At 42.1% G+C, this 16,335-nt stretch overlaps 3 protein-coding genes across 3 annotated transcripts; 1 reads left to right on the plus strand and 2 right to left on the minus strand.

Annotated features, from left to right (window-relative positions):
* Positions 1 to 428: 428 nt before the first annotated feature.
* Positions 429 to 11,785, minus strand: Ncoa6 (Nuclear receptor coactivator 6). Its single transcript, XM_089258220.1, has 6 exons — positions 10,727 to 11,785; positions 9,486 to 9,666; positions 8,049 to 9,410; positions 2,852 to 7,987; positions 2,275 to 2,778; positions 429 to 2,214 (listed from the first exon to the last, which is right to left on the minus strand). Exons 1-6 carry the CDS (start codon positions 10,739 to 10,741, stop codon positions 2,153 to 2,155), a joined length of 7,260 nt encoding a protein of 2,419 aa, XP_089114346.1. The 5' UTR covers positions 10,742 to 11,785; the 3' UTR covers positions 429 to 2,152.
* A 300-nt stretch (positions 11,786 to 12,085) lies between these two features.
* Positions 12,086 to 12,863, plus strand: cype (cytochrome c oxidase subunit cyclope). Its single transcript, XM_030385345.2, has 3 exons — positions 12,086 to 12,249; positions 12,441 to 12,629; positions 12,697 to 12,863. The coding sequence occupies exons 2-3, from the start codon at positions 12,457 to 12,459 to the stop codon at positions 12,758 to 12,760; spliced, it is 237 nt and encodes a 78-aa protein (XP_030241205.1). The 5' UTR covers positions 12,086 to 12,249; positions 12,441 to 12,456; the 3' UTR covers positions 12,761 to 12,863.
* On the minus strand, positions 12,854 to 13,868 carry LOC115563022 (acylphosphatase-2). The gene is made up of 3 exons (XM_030385344.2): positions 13,484 to 13,868; positions 13,153 to 13,279; positions 12,854 to 13,088 (listed from the first exon to the last, which is right to left on the minus strand). Exons 1-3 carry the CDS (start codon positions 13,545 to 13,547, stop codon positions 12,974 to 12,976), a joined length of 306 nt encoding a protein of 101 aa, XP_030241204.1. The 5' UTR covers positions 13,548 to 13,868; the 3' UTR covers positions 12,854 to 12,973.
* Positions 13,869 to 16,335: the final 2,467 nt, after the last annotated feature.

Below are 16,335 nucleotides of genomic sequence, written 5' to 3' on the forward strand. Positions count from 1 at the left end.
GTTTTTTTTTTCTTTTTTTTTTTTGTAATGAGGTTTTGTATGCATAAACGAATTTGCTTTATATATACTTTTTCAGAGATATAATATATACATATATCGGTACTATATATGCATGTTATTCTAGGGGTCGTGGTTTTACATAAGTTTTCTTTTCAATCTTTCATTAAATTAAACATGTACAAAGTATCAAAAGACTTATTTAAATAGCAATCATACAATACACATAAGATAATAATATTGAACAATATATATGTATGCGTTTAAAGAAATATTTATTTATTATTTGTATTTATTTAATGTGTTTGTTTAGCGCTTTGCTTCTGCTATGCATCTTTGTTTTCCCCTATTTGTTTAAATAACATTTAGCAAAAATAGAGCCTGCTTTATATACAATACAACTTTTGCATTCCTTTTTTGTTTTTTTCTTATATATTTTTTTCTCTTTTGTTCTTGTTTTGTGTATGCAAAATATATAACATTATATACGTTTTTTTAAATCTTCTTTTTGTATATAAGTATATACATATTTTTATTCGCTTTGCAAAACTACAAACACTTTTTATATATTTCTCTCTGGTATACACGTATTTTTTCGTGTTTTTCCTTGACTAACTTATTGCAGAGGTTTATATGTGCATATGTATTGGTAGAGGATTTTTTATTTAATATTATGTATATGACTTACAACAAAGCTTTTAAAACTAAAAAACAAATTTTTCGAAACAACGCAAACGTATGCATATAAAACTATAGAGACTATATCTGTATTTCGTGTGCATATAATTAGATATATAATAAAAATAAAATTATAAAAGTATGGTCTGTTTTGTTTGTTTCTTTTCTATGTTAAGCTTGGATCATAAAGATAAACATTAGTTTATTTTTTCGTTTTACCTTTTCTAAAAAATGTGTTTAACTGTGTTGCATCTATTTGAATTATGTCTAAAGTATATACAATTGCTTAGATGAGAAAATGAAAACGCATGCGTCATAGAGCAAGGTGTCGGGGTAAACTACTATTTTTGTGTTTTTTTTTTTCATTTTATTATTTTTGTATAAATTTTGCATGTATAAATTTTCAACTAATTTGTTCAATAAATGTTTTGATCTTTACACAAATTGTCTGTTTCACTTGACTAGTAAATCTATTAACCAAGGGATATTTGGATTTGGATTAATGGAAAGCAGCGCTAAATTAGCAGAGAGAAGTTTCGAATTAAAAATTAAGTGAAACATGGGTATATATATATATATATATGTATATGTGAGTGTGATGCTGCTCGTTTAGAGATGCAACATTATTGCAACCTTTGAATACAACTAACTATACAAAAAAATTCAAGGAAAAAAACTTTACAAAACCTTTGTACAAACGAAATAATTGGCATTTGTGTGTTTTGTCTGTTTGTATGTGAGTTTAAGCTATTTACATAACTGCAGAAATAATCATTTTGAACAATCGGTAATCAAAGCGACGCCGTTATGCCATTTGTGAGGAGCTACTGCTAGCGGACCGATCATCGCCTGTGATGCTTGCCTCAGTTGCAAACTCCTGAAATCGCAGCGGCATAATGTTGAGCACTTCGTTGACGTCACGCCATTGCTGCTGTTGTTGCTGCTGCTGATGGTGTCTGCCACTATTTATATTTGCACTTCCACTTGCATCGCAGTCCATGAGATCGTGATCATCCTTCTCGCTCAGAATGTTGTTCAGACACATGTTGAATTCATCGTAGTCGACAAAGTTGCCACAGTCTAAGGCTGTGGCATTGCTCAGATCTGGCATGAGCAGGCTAACAGCGTCCACATTTACTTCAGCGTCCACTTCGCTGCTGTTCTGGTACGTCATTAGATGCAAATCATCGGCCTCAGCTCTCTCCTCATCCAGGTAATCAAGAGCGCTTTTATCTGTTGTTCCGATGAGTGTCAGCGCTGAAGAAATATTCACGATATCCTCTTTTATATCTCCAATATCGATATTAACGCTGTTATTCTGGTCGACGTCTCCTTCGACGTTTTGCGCCTGGGCCAATGGGAAACTGGTGCTGATATCAAACCGATCCGCAGTATCCAGTTCGATCAGCTTAATTAATTCGTCCTCTTCAGCATCGCTCGTATGGTTAATTCCCTTAGCCAAGGCGCAAAACTCTGGTCACTTGTAATCACGCGAAGTCCTTCTTCTTCGTCCCTCGGTCAATGTAGCTTCACCAATAACTAAAATTTTTCACTTTGTAACAAATTTTTCACTACCAACCGATAATGCAGTCAACTTACCTGCACTGCGCGTCTTTCGCCGCGCTTCAGCCACACTTTCGGAACTGGCGTTTGCATTTGAGCTGTTGACACCACTGACTACGCTGGCAGCACCGGCTGCTGATTTACTTGGAGTACTTTTATGCTCGGCAGCTGCAGCAGCAGCCGCGGCCGCATTGCTGCGACTATATATGATCTTGTTAGCAGCAGCGCTCGCTCTTACGCTCCTCCTCGTTCCAATCTTTTCGTCCGTTGGCGAATTGGCGTTCACAATGTTGTTGTTATTAGAAATGCTGTTGTTGCTGGTGCCACTGGTGGCAGCGGCTGCCGTCGCGCCACGTGTTGCGTGCACTACACCTGTGCTACTGTTGCTGTTGCTTGATGATCCAGCTATTGTCGCATTGCTGACCGTCTGTAAGGTCGCATTATTATTATTACTATTATTATTGTTGTTATTTGCTGCATTGGGCTGTGATTTTCCAGTCTTCTGTGCCTGCGTCGGTGTTGCATTCAAGCTGGGAGCTTCTGAAAGAAATGCCAGATATAATTCATTAATTTAAATAGTAACCAAGCATGTTCAAATTTTCAATATACTTACTTTGTTGTTGCTGCTGCTGCTGTTGCTGGGCGTTTCGTCGCGTCACGTGCTTTTCCTCAACCTGAGCCTTCGAATTGCGCACCTTGCCCGCTACCTCAATAAGGGGCTCGTCCGAGTCAGAAGACTCGATCTCAATCTTTTTGGTGTGCATGTAATTCAGACCCGTTGGCTCTGTGGCCTCAGTGGTATTATTGTTGTTGTTGTTGCCACTACTGCTGCCACTGCTGATACGCGTGCGCTTGTTGCTGCTAGTCTCAATGAGAAGGTTCGCATCGTTAGCCCCGTCGTTGCTGCTGCCGCACTCCGACTCCTGCCGACGACGCTTCATGCTGCTGTTGTTGTTATTGTTATGCACTGGAGCCGTCGTTCCCAACCGGGGACTCGGAATCGACGCGACCCTCGTTGCGCTCCTGTTAGACGCTGTCGCTGTCGTTGCTGCAGTCGTAGCTGTAGTTGTAACAACTACAGTTGTCTGTTGCGCTTCTGGGCTGCTCTTTTGAGCATCCAATGGACTCTCTAGACGACTGGTGGCGCGAGTTCTAATTCGTGGCGTTTCAGCGTCCGACTGAGGGGGAATCTCAATGGATATGGGCTGCAGGGATTCAGTCTGAGGCTTTTCCTTCTCATCGACTACCTCATTCTCCTTAATCGGGGTAGATGCCGGATTTTGCTCGGGCTCAGACTCCTGTTTAACAGAAGAACCACTCGATGGAGTCGATTGTCGATTATCCAGCTCGTCAGCCTCCTTTTTAGTCGGCAGCACCGTTGGCAGCTCCTCCAGTTTGATGTTTTCTATTTTTATCTTAATATCCGGATTTGGCTCTGCTACGGTCGCAACTATCACGTCTGTAGCTGGTGTAGGCAACGGCTTTTTCGTATCCTCCGATTCTAAATTGTCCGTCAGCTTCTTGATGAGATCATCGTGCTCGAATATATCATGCTCCCCATTCATTTTAGTGCTGGTTGTTGTCAAATGAAAATCACCTCCAATGCTGGACGCAGTGTTCTCCTTTCGCGCTGTGGCTACAAATTCCTCCGCGAATTCGCCCTCCATTTTGGCAAGCGCCTTCTCAATTTCATCATCGGCGTTCTGTAGCTGCTGCAGTTTACTATTTCCCGTGCTCGGTGTCTGCACCGCTGTTGCAACTGTTGAAGATTGGGTTATCGTTGTCGATGTGCAGGCTGAACTTGTTGCTTGCTTTGTAATCATTTGTTGTTGCATTTGTATGGGACTGCTGGATGATTGCTGGTGCGGACTCTTCTCAGAGAGCGCATCCATAGACTCAATCCCGCTGTCTTCGCCGCCGCCATTGTTGCCGTGGCCGGGAGTGCCGCTGCCGTTACTCGCCGGTGAGTTTCGCAGCGTGTTCGCGAGAACAGATGCTGGTGTTGGCGTTGGAGCCGGAGCCGGAGTTGATATTGGTGTTGGGGACGACGTAACGCCTGGTGAATTGACTACCGTTTGCAGAGCTACATGATTTAATTTGGGATGTGCCGGCGTCATGACGGGTACATTCGTATTAGTATTTGCACTCTCATTAACATTGTTATTGACAATCGAGTTCGAGTTCATCGAAATCGCAACTGGGAGTTTTCTTTCGCCCAGCATTGACAATGTTGCTGTCGCTGTTGGCGTGGATGGCGAGGGTGTGGTGACTGTTATTGTTGCTGTATCGGCGCTGCTTGGCGCCAATTTGGTGATCTCGACACGCTTGAGCGTTGTCGCACTTGGCAGCATGGTTACGGCCGCCGCCAGTTGTTGTTGCTGATGCTGCTGTTGCTGCTTCTGTAGCTGCTGCTGCTGCTGCTGTTGTTGCTTCTGTAACTGCTGCTGCTGCTGTTGCTGCTTCTGTAAATGCACCTGTTGCACAGCGGTCATATATGGCGGCGGCGGCTTATGGTTTTTTGTCATTGGCTTTCCACCCACAATCGGCGTGATGGTAGCTGCAGTCTTAATGGGGTTCTTCAGTGTTATGTTGCTCAGCATGCGACTGTTGTTACTGCTGCTGTTGCTACTGTTAATGTTGTTATTATTGTTGCTATTATTGTTATTGTTATTGTTGTTGTTGGTGGTTGCTGTGCTTGTGATTGCACTTAAGGTGATGCTGCTTGGCAGCGAGGTCGCAATCTTGCTCAGTTGCTGCTGTTGTTGTTGCTGCAGTGTTGTCGCCGTACCAGTGTTCGTAGAGCCCACGGTTGACAGTTGTCCATCCCCGGCCTGAGACTTATGCGCCTCCACAATGGCACTGATCGTAAGCCCGTTCTTGCCGGCTACTATAGTTGTGGTCTTAGCACCTGTTGTCAATTGTTGCGCTGGATGAACTGATTGTGGCGGCAGCGAAGACGGTGCTTGCGGTGCCTTTTGCAATATAATACCAGAGTTTGGTAATCCGTTGACATGCGGCACAGGCGTTAACTTAGATTGCTTGCTTTCCGGTGCACCCTCGACTGCTTGCTGTTGCTGTTGTTGTGCCTCCTGGTCACTAAAGGAGCGCTTTATTTGCCGAGCTTTTTGCCCCTCATCTGCCGATGCTGGTGCCTTCTTGCGCTCCTTGCGTGTATTCTTTACAACCACCGAGTTTTTGCCCCGGAGACGAATCTGCAGCGGCGGTACGCGCGGCTCACTCAGTCCTGCAGCACTAGTTTGCTGTTGGCCAATTTGTTGTTGGTTCTGGAAATTACTGTACACAGCATGGTTTTGATGTTGCAGTTGTTGTTGTTGCTGTTGTTGTTGTTGTTGCTGCTGTTGTTGTTGTTGTTGTTGCTGCTGTTGTTGTTGTTGTTGCTGCTGCTGCTGCTGTTGTTGTAGATGCTGTTGTTGCAAATGGTGTTGTTGTTGTTGTTGCTGCTGTTGCTGTAGCTGCTGTTGTTGTTGTAGCTGCGGTTGTTGCTGCTGCTGTTGTTGTTGCTGCTGCTGTTGTTGCTGCTGCTGTTGTTGTTGCTGCTGCGACGTAGGTAGAGCCATTAATTGTGTTTGCATCGGATGTTGTTGGTGCTGCTGCAAATGATTGCTGTCCATTATGGCATTAAGTTGAACATGCTGATGCTCATATGACGCTTGTTGTACATCAACTTTCTCTACTTTTAATCGTAGTTTGATTTTTTCGTCCTCAGCCGATGAATTAGACACAGTCACTGCTGCTGCAGCTGCCTTGGTCCTAGCATTGCCCTTAGCACGTTCCCGCTTCGCCTTTGGAGTAGCGGGTGTTGCTGGGTCTTTGGCTTTCCGTTCTTTCATGCCCTGCTGTAATTTCTCCCGCAGAAGATTCGGTTTAGCTTTCTTACTATTGCCAGTGGTAGTTCCGATTGTGCCAATCAACGGAGAACTGTTGCCCGATCGAGGAGAGTCGCCGGTTGGTGTGGTTGACTGCATTTGCACCTGTTGCATTTGCATAGGCTGGCCCGAGTTAGACATTTGCAGCTTCTGGTTAAGCTGTTGCTGATTCTGATTGTTGTGGTTTAGCTTAAGCTGCGGCATTTTCCTTGATCGATTCGATGCTGATTTGTTCGAGGCCATCGAATCACGAGATCTCTCCTGATCACTGCTGCCCGCCAGCGGAAGCTGTTGACCTCCAGACATTGCAGAGTTTGAATCTTCCTCGGAAAATAGGTTGTTCGGTAGCATCATATCGTTTGCAGGATTAAAGCCCGCATAGCCGCTCAGGCTACTTGACATGCTGCGGAATTGCAGTTGTGTTGTTTCCTGCTCGGCCTCCGTATCACTATCGTCACTAGCCATGGGCTCCATGTCACCGGTGTGAGGATTTATAATGAATTGCTTTTGCTGCATATTTCCTTGACGTTGTTGCTGCTGCTGCTGTTGTTGTTGTTGTTGTTGCTGCAATTGCGCCAGTTTCTTTTGGGCAGCAGCTTGTGTACTGTCCACTTGTTGCTGCTGCTGTTGCTGTTGCATTTGAAGTTGATGTTGTTGCTGCTGCTGTTGTTGCTGTTGGGAGCGGTGCGTCACTTGTTGCTGCTGAATTTGGCGCTGCAATTGCTGCCGCTGCTGCTGTTGTTGTTGCAATTGATTAAATTGCTGTTGTCTCTGTTGATGCTGGTGTTGCTGCTGCTGCAATAATTGCTGCTGGTTGAATGACTGCATGTCCAGCATTTGAGTTTGTTGTTGCTGCTGTTGCTGTTGCTGGGGCTGTTGCTGTGACTGATCTATACATCCAGACGCATCCTGCAGCGTGCTCAACGCATCTCCAACGTCCATACCGACCGCAGACAAATTATCCTCGATTAAGTCCAAGTCTAGGTCCTTAGCATCCTGAAGCAACGATTCGAGTTCGTTTTTATCCTCAAGGCTCAGCGTTGAGTCTAGATCACAGTTTAGAGTTGGCAGTAAAGCGTCCAAGTCGTTGGTTGTTAAGGCATCCAGGTCAGACAACGATATTAATGGATCATTGAGGCCATGACCAACGTTTGAAACATTCGTCACATTCTGCGCTTGCTGTGGCACTAATGGCTGCAGTTGCGTTGGCATCGATAACTGCTGCTGCTGTTGTTGTTGCTGTTGTAGCTGCCGTTGCCCGGTTCCCGGGGGCACCATGTCGCCGGTATTAGGTGCCGCCGTAGTCTGTGCTGGACCGTTGCCTAAATTGATTTGTTGTTGCTGCAGATTGTATTGCATCTGATAGCGGGTGAACTCCTGGAAACTGCTCTTAGTAACCGAATCCATCGGTTTGTTGAGCGCGGGCCAGCGCGAATTTGCCGCCGCCTGATTGTAGTCAGGTGGTGGTGGCAGCTGAGCATTGCCCGCGCCAGCTACAGGTACAAGGTTAGCATGTTGCATATTTGAGATTGGCGTCATCTCTTTTTGCTTCTGCTGAAGCTGTGACAGCTGCTGCGAATGTGGGCTCTTGGGTGTCGTCGAAGGCGAAAGCAGCGATGGAGGTTGACCCTGATGATTGCCCATCAGCGGACTGTGCATCGAGTGATGACTGGAGGCAGGTGAATGGGCAATGGGCGAGGCGCCACCATGTGACATAAACTGCTGCGCCTGGGGCGAAGACAATGGCATGCTCATAAGTCGCTGATGTTGCTGCGGATGTGGTGGTGGTAGACCGGCTCGGATTTGCTGCTGCCTCAATTGTTGCTGTTGCGACTGTTGCAGGTTTATATTAGTGAAGCAATCTGTGTAAATAAAAATCATTTAGATATATGCTTTCCCTGTTGCGGCTGATTTCATGCTTACCAGTTGACTGTTGCTGTCCAAGAAACTGCTGCTGCTGCTGCTGTTGCTGTTGTTGCTGTTGCTGCTGCTGGGGTGGTATGAATCGCGGATGTATGCCCTGCATTTGGTGATGGCGCTGCTGTTGATGTACCTGTTGCTGCTGATGGCGCAGTGCAACCGCATGCTGAAATCTATGTGGTGCGGGCACTTGGTTATATAGACTCGCATTACTACTGGGACTGAGCAGCATCTGTTGTTGTTGTTGGTGATTCGGCATATTTCGCATTATTACGGGGCCGCCGCCTGTTGGAGAGGATGGCACTACCGGACTAGGCACATTACCATTGTCTAGCGGCGCACCTGTTGTTCCCATGACAAAATCACTGGGCGTGGCCGAAGAGCAACGCATTGGTGAGCTGGAGTTCATCATTTGAGCACTTGGACTCATGCTCACAATAGGCGATTGGGGTGTCGCTGGCGCCGTCAGCTGGGGCGATTTCATTTGACTCGTTATCGCATTACCGTCATTTTGCAGCAAATTTACCAATAGCGGAGATGATATTGCAATGTTATTACTGCCTGTCGATGTTGTTGAAGGCGCTGCTGTTGCAGAGGATGACGACGACATAGGCATATTATAGGTCTGCGCGGGTTTCGTACTTGTTGCAGCAACTGCTGGATTGTTGTTATTAGAAGCAGTCAAACTTGAGCTCGTGCCTGTACTAGGACCAAGACCAGGATATGGCGGAGGCGGATTTATGAACTGAGATTTATTGGGGGTTCCCGCCACAATTGTCGTCGCAATAACCTCGCCATTTTGCGCTGATTGATTATTCAACAGATTGAGTGTAGCAATTGGAGGCGGAGGCGGTGGACCAAGAGTGTTCATGCCACCTGTGGTTGCAGCTGTATCCCTGCCCTGCAGGACGCGTGCCTGTCGCATACTTTCGAATGGGAAATCTCTTGGCACATTAAGTGTACCTGCAGGAGAAGGCAGCAGTGGCACCTTGCCTTCCATTGGACAAACCGTGTTGGGCGACTTAAAAACAGGCGGAGTCGTAGATGCATTACTGTACGGCGAAGGTGGAGTCTGCGGCGGCGGCAGCGACTGCTGCATTAATTTCTGCTGTGGTAGTACATTTCGCCGTTGCTGCTGTAATTGCTGCTGGCTTGAGATTGCATCGTTCTGCGGCAGTTGCGTGAGTCGCTGATGTTGCTGTTGTTGTTGCTGCACATAGGCGGCTTTGCTTGTACTGGGACCATCGAAACTTGGTGCCACCAAATGCGTTGTCGCCAAGTTGGCAGCGCCAACGACGTGAGCGGCTTTGTTGGAAGACGTGCCAGCCGCCTCAAATGCACCGCCTGCGACATCGTTTGAATTATCTTTAAAGATGGATATAGATCACGCATTAAAATTGATTCAAGTGAAAATATTTTCATTGTCTGCCTAATACATACCTTTTGTTATTTTAATATCTTGTCCTCCAACTTTTAAAGCTATCACAGAATCGCCTTCAGGCTGAACGGAAAGAATCCCGAGCGCACGCAAGGTGGGATTGCCTTCAACGGCCAGTTGACGCAGTCGTAGTGCTGCCTCCCACGGGAGCGACACCGATATCCGCAAAGACGGTTCAAGCTGCTGTAAATTTGCGAATTTGTTTAAATAATGCATTGAAAATTCTATACATTTAAGGAAGCAGGAGGCAAAGAAATTTCTAGCGGTGTGTCAATTCACGATATATTCACAATTATCGTTCATCGGAAACTAAATGGTTTTTGCAGCCCTGATAAACAGAAAACACGAAAAAAACTCTGAACGTCTGGACATGTGTGTATCTACACAGTAAACAGAGTATATATTCTATAAATTATAATTTATAATTAATTCAAGCGATAATAATTCATCAAATTAGTTCTTGTTAATTATTTAGTCAGACAGGGTGAGGAAAGCTAAAAAAAAAAAACAATTAAATATTTTGACGTTTCTGTTTTGTGCTGGTTGTTCGTGCAGTGTGCGAGCGAGATGGTTATATGTACTTGTTGGAAATTCCAACAACAATTTATTTTAACAACAGAAATATTTTATGAATTTTTGTCGTTTTAACGACTGCATCTAAAAGAAACAGTAAGATTTTAAACTTTGTTGGCAGTACTTCAAATACAAATACAAAGAAAAATTCAAAATTTCCTGTGCACACAGGTTGCTCACGTTCTCATTTTCGTTCCATGTTATCGATACCCCGTCGCCATTTTCTTCGGACTCTTTAAAAGGGTTGTGTGTAAGAGGGGAAAGAAAAAGGCAACCAAAATACTACTGTGGCTACCTTCGTTCCTTACACTGCCCACCGTTAAAAAAATCCCAAATCCAAACACAAAAAAAAAGAATTACACACACATACACTCACACACCCAAAGATACGCTAAACGCATGACACGTCCAAAAACCGTGTTTTCAGTAAATGAAAACGGCGTGGGTGACGCAAGTGTTTAATAGGCGACCACGACCACAACCACGACCCCACCACCTCTAAATTCTTTAGTCGCAACAAATGCAATACTCGCGAATCAGCTGTTTTTGCAAAGTTTGCGGCAAGAGAATACTCGAGGCAGTAAAGCGTTCATAATTATAGATGAAAGTGAGTCGGGAAGACACAGAAACTGCATTGCATTCACACGTATATGTGTGCACTCGTACTCACCTGTTTAAGTGGCATATCATCACACGGCAATCGTACCCGTCGTAGATTTAATTGGCAAAGTGTTGCACAAATTTTGCATTTAGCACATGCACACACAATTTTTGCTATAACTATTTCTATAAGCACGGATGCGTAGCAAAATCATCATCGTGGGTATTGGATAAATTCGTATTTGTATTCCAAATTATTAACCGCGCATCAAATCGTCCTTTGCATTTAAACAATTGCATCTTTGCTTTGCGCACATTTTCCACTATTGCGGGCTTCTAGTCGTCGTTGTTATTAATATCATGAATTATGACACGAAAACACAGGTCCAACACTCTTTACCGCCTTGCACACACTGTATTTTTTCTTTGCTCACGTTATGCAGTTAAACTGTAACTGAAACGCTGTTGTTATTTTTGTCTTTGTCAGCACTTCTGCCTACATATATACATATGTATGCACATACATAAAAGGAGCATAGCATTACTTCTCACTTTATTTTATTTAACTTTAACCTCTGCATCTTGTTTCCTTTTTGACGCGTTTTTTTTTTTTATTTAAAGACAACGTGGAGTGCGGGTGAAGGCGGGCAGTAGTTGGGCGCTCCTCTGCTGGCTGAATCGGACTTATGGTTGAGAGTTTTTCCAACGTTTTTCAATGCAGATAATTGCTTGAAATTGGACGCATCACTATTTGCAAATTGTATAATGCACTTTTCACAGCTTGGAGTGAATTATTGTGGTGTCACAGTTGTTCATTTCATGCATTGAAAATAAATAATATTGCTTTTCACTGGCGTTGAATATTTTTCTTGTCACAATTTGCGTTTGGACAAAGTTTTGTGGCGTTGTTTTAACCGACGTACGAGCTGGTAAAAAGTTTATAACTATACAAGCAGTTAACAGAATATTTTTACTTGGTTTTAAGCCTATTGGTATTTCTTTATAGTAGTGTTTTTGTTGTTTATTTTGTAAAAAAATCTTCGTAATTATTGCAATTCCACGAACAATAACAACCGCCATTTGCATTCGCCTTTAGTGGTAGCCATTTTTATTTTCCAGTCAGTGTTAGCCTTATATTCCTATTCGAAATGTACTAAAAATGCCAGCAAATATATTTTCAGAATTTCGAAATCAAATAAATGGACATTGTTAAAATTTTCTTTTTCTGATTCGATGAAGGATTTCCAATATTAATTAATTAAAATGTAAAAGTTAACTTAAAAATGTTTGCATAGATATAGGTAGAGAACACAAAGAAATATATGTTCTTTAATGTTTCATGGGTATGAGTATCACAATTGTATTTAGTATGTTAGTATATATATTATGTAAATGACATATTAAAGATAACTAAACGTAAATATTGGGTCGCGATATGTAAATAAAAATGTATTTAGCAGATATAGCATATTCCATTAACGATTTCAATATTCAAGTATAGTGGCAGCACTGTACGGCCTTTGCGTACTGTGGCAACTCGTTTAGAATATTTTTATAGTGTGGCATCATTAATAGTGAACATTCTCTGCAAAAGTGAGTCAAATAATTTTAATCGTATTTATAATTGCAATATATTGTCGGTTTATTCAAATAAATAATACAATTCGAATTGAATTCCATAGGCTTATTAAACAAACCTTTTTATGTCATTTGAGTTATTCGCAAGTGCTTTTTTCGCATCAATTTGTTACATAACAACTGACCAATGAAAATTTTACTTACAGTTACCGTAACATTAACATGGCCAACACTCCAGCAACCTCCAGCAGCGCCGGACCCGTCCTGCGTGGTCTGCACAATGCGACCATCAAGCGCAATCTGGCCGTAGCGCTTGGACTAACTGCAGTTATTACAGTTGCTTTCAAAATCCTGGTCAACGACCCAAAGAAAGCTGCCTATGCTGAGTTCTACCAGTCAGTATTAAAATCAATATGTACATATCAATGGGCTTTGGAATACAAGTTTGGTTTCTATTTACAGGAAATATGACGCCAACAAGTCCTTCGAGCGCATGAAGGCCGCCGGTCGTTTCCAGTCGTGCTAAACGATCTCTAGGTCTAGCAGATATAGTATAAGACATGCAAATGTTGCTATAAAGTATGTTACTCTAATGTATTGAAACCCAAATAGATTTCAATTCATATGTGCATTGTAGTGTTTTATTTACGGGATTAGAAATTGTTTATTGATGTCTAGAAACTTATCGAAATAGTGCACAAAAAGAAAACAAACACAATAATATTAGACTGTACAACATTTAAAATCTAATTGCAAAGTCTTTATAATCCAGTCGATTTAAATTGCTTTGATTTCGCAGTTCGCATCGTTCGATTTGGCAGCCTGGCGGGCCTTCGGTGGACAACCAAGTAATCCTAGATTCGAAATCGAAACATTAGTAAATCACAATGATCAGTAACACATTGCGTGACTACATACATTTTGTCAACCTCCACCTTGGCGCCCTGCATTTTGCCAACAATTGTTCCTTGTTTACTGTTTTTGACCCAACCTGTGATACCTGCCTTGGTGCAACGATCCCGCGTTTCTTTTGTGAAATTCAAGCCTGTCGATTATACAAACATTGTCAGCTATAATTACTTTGTCTTTCGGTTACTGTGTGGGCATTAAACAAAGCCAAGGACATCCAAATGCCGAGCTACGGTATAAGAGTTATTTTTAGCCCATGGCAATAGCAATAGCGACTGGGTTGCGTTTGGAAAGGCGAACGCATCTGCAAGTTTTACTAGATATGAGATTCGCACTCCACCTTGTACATGTCCGTACACTTCGAACTCCAGTGTGACCAGCTGTCGTATATCCGGAATTCCCATTTCGATGCTGCTTCAGGTGCTGCTTGGTTCGCCCCTTCGCGGTTATATAAAAATATGGATTTTCTAAAACGGTTCGGTTTACACGATTATGCGTTGATTTTAATACATTTTAAGTTTATTTGTTTTTTTTTTTTTTTGCTAACTCTGATTCTAATTGTAATTAATATATATCCAAAGTGCAGTTGCGTATTTGATTTGATTTTTAGCAAACCGTCGACTATTTGAAACTGAAATGCCAAGTGATTGCATTTTATGCCTTGCTGCAAATATCAATTGCTTTCTATTTTGCGCTTTCGATTTGCATTTTCGTATTTATTTTCGCTGCGCAGTTTACCCCGCTCGACTTTTTTTATACCCTGAACCCATTGAAAATGGGAAATCAGGGTATAATGGTTTTGTTAAAATGTATGTAACAGGCAGAAGGAGGCGTGGCAGACCCCACAAAGTATATATATTCTTGATCAGGGCGACGAGCTGAGTCGATTTAGCCCTGTCCGTCTGTCTGTCCGTCCGTCCGTCCGTCCGTCCGTCCGTCTGTCCGTATGTTTGAACGCGTCGATTTCAGAAGATATAAGAGCTAGAGACTTCAACTTTTTTTTAAAATGTCCGTAAAAACAGCGCGCATATCGAGTTTTTCACTAAAAAACGATAACTCATTCCGATAGTTTTTTTATCGATAAAAAACCTTATCGAAGATCACTTAAATAATTATATCTCTTACATCTTTCAAGCTAGAGTCTCCAAATTTAAAATGTATATTAAGATGTATTTTAGGCAATTTCGGTTTTTGTTAAAATTTACCCCCCACCCCTAAATCCACCCCCTCACCCTCATCTTTGTAAAAGTCGTATATCAAATACTAGAGACTTGTGCTTCGGTATGCACATACATTTAAACATCATGATTACGTTCTGTAAGTTTCATTACGATCGTACGTCTAGAAATTAAATTATTCAACAAATAAGTTCTCATAATATTGCCAACACTGCAGCGCAACCCAAGCGCAATAGGTTATAAATTTATAACTCCTACATTTTTAGAGCTATAGTCTCCAAATTTTAAAAGTATATTCCAATGCATTTTATACAATTTCGGTTTTTGTTATATTTTGGATACCGGCTCCAAATTAACCAGAATCCCCAGTGAAGGTCAGATTCTAGTATAGCTAATTGTGAATGATTTGATTTGATGTTTTCTTTTAAATGCCAAATATTCAATAAAATATGTAGATCATATGCTGAAAGTTTCATTAAATTCGGTTTAGTCAATCGACGTTAAAAAATAACAAAATGTTTGGCCAATTAACAAACGCACGTGCTGCAGCAACAGCAGTTTTCCAATACGTGTGCACACATACATTCAAACATCTTCTAGCACATTCTTAGAATCACATCAGCAGTTAGTTTTGTTTAGTTCTGCTAGATGGCGTTGCATCAGTGAATCTATTTCAGTTTTGACATTGCACATAAGAACAGAGGAGTGGCGTCATGGTAGAGGGTGCGGCGTACGATCGCGAGGTCTCTGGTTCAAATCCTGCTGGGCGTGTTGTAGCCTTTCTTTTAATTGCTTCGAAATTGTTATATATTTGATTAAATTTCTCTTATATTTTTTCCAAAATCGAAATTGAAATTTTAGCCATACTATATGTACGTTTTTATTAGTTTGGTTGTTCTTGCGCATTCTTAAAGTCACATCAGCAGTTAGTTTGACTTAGATTTGGTAGATGGCGCTATAGCAGTGAATCTATTTCAGTTTTGACATTGAAAATCAAAACGGAAGGGTGGCGTTAAGGTAGAAAGCGCGGCGCTTGATCACGAGGTCTCGGGTTCAAACCCAGAGCGAGTCGTGATTCTTTTTATACCCTGAACCCATTGAAAATGGGAAATCAGGGTATAATGGTTTTGTTAAAAGTATGTAACAGGCAGAAGGAGGCGTGGCAGACCCCACAAAGTATATATATTCTTGATCAGGGCGACAAGCTAAGTCGATTTGGCCCTGTCCGTCTGTCTGTCCGTCCGTCCGTCCGTCCGTCCGTCCGTATGTATGAACGCGTCGATTTCAGAAGATATAAGAGCTAGAGACTTCAACTTTTTTTTAAAATGTCCGTATATATCACGCGGATATCGAATTTATCACTAAAAAACGATAACTCTTTCCGATACTTTTTTATCGATAAAAAACCTTATCGAAGATCACTTAAATAATTATATCTCCTACATCTTTCAAGCTAATTCTCCAAATTTAAAATGTATATAAAGATGTATTTTATACAATTTCGGTTTTTGTTAAAATTTACCCCCCACCCCTAAATCCACCCCCTCACTCTCATCTTTGTAAAAGTCGTATATCAAATACTAGAGACTTGTGCTTCGGTATACACATACATTTAAACATCATGATTACTTTGTGAAAGTTTCATTACGATCGTACGTCTAGAAATGAGATTATTCAACAAATAAGTTTTCCAAATATTGCCAACACTGCAGCGCAACCCAAGCGCAATCGCCTGTATATGTGAGTGTGTGTGTGCGCGTGTGTTTGTTTGTATGTGTATGTGCGTGCGTGTGTTTGTTTGAATGCGTGTGTGTGTGCGTGTATTTGCTTGTATGAGAACGTGTGTGTGTGCTAATTATTATTGAAATATTATTTGCTTTTAGGGTTCAGGGGATCTCGTAGTCGAGCAGTCTCGACTAGAGCTTTCTTACTTGTTTTTACTTTTCTTTTATTTTCGGCGAAATTAGCCAGATCGATTTGTCTCTATTGCTCGATACGCTACAATGTACATACA

The sequence above is a fragment of the Drosophila navojoa genome, chromosome 3 (assembly GCF_054131105.1).
Source record: "Drosophila navojoa isolate 15081-1374.11 chromosome 3, UAZ_NAV_1.0, whole genome shotgun sequence".
Taxonomy (NCBI): Eukaryota; Metazoa; Arthropoda; class Insecta; order Diptera; family Drosophilidae; genus Drosophila; species Drosophila navojoa.

Coding starts and splice junctions, on each gene's coding strand:
- LOC115563022 (XM_030385344.2), bottom strand. CDS start 13,547: ATGGGAATTCCGGATATACGACAGCTGGTCACACTGGAGTTCGAAGTG. Junction 13,280..13,483: donor AGTGTACGGACATGTACAAG/GTGGAGTGCGAA, acceptor TATAATCGACAG/GCTTGAATTTCACAAAAGAA. Junction 13,089..13,152: donor AAGGTGGAGGTTGACAAAAT/GTATGTAGTCAC, acceptor TTTCGAATCTAG/GATTACTTGGTTGTCCACCG.
- Ncoa6 (XM_089258220.1), bottom strand. Junction 7,988..8,048: donor TGGACAGCAACAGTCAACTG/GTAAGCATGAAA, acceptor TTATTTACACAG/ATTGCTTCACTAATATAAAC. Junction 2,779..2,851: donor GCAGCAGCAGCAACAACAAA/GTAAGTATATTG, acceptor CATTTCTTTCAG/AAGCTCCCAGCTTGAATGCA.
- cype (XM_030385345.2), top strand. CDS start 12,457: ATGGCCAACACTCCAGCAACCTCCAGCAGCGCCGGACCCGTCCTGCGT. Junction 12,630..12,696: donor GCCTATGCTGAGTTCTACCA/GTCAGTATTAAA, acceptor TTCTATTTACAG/GAAATATGACGCCAACAAGT.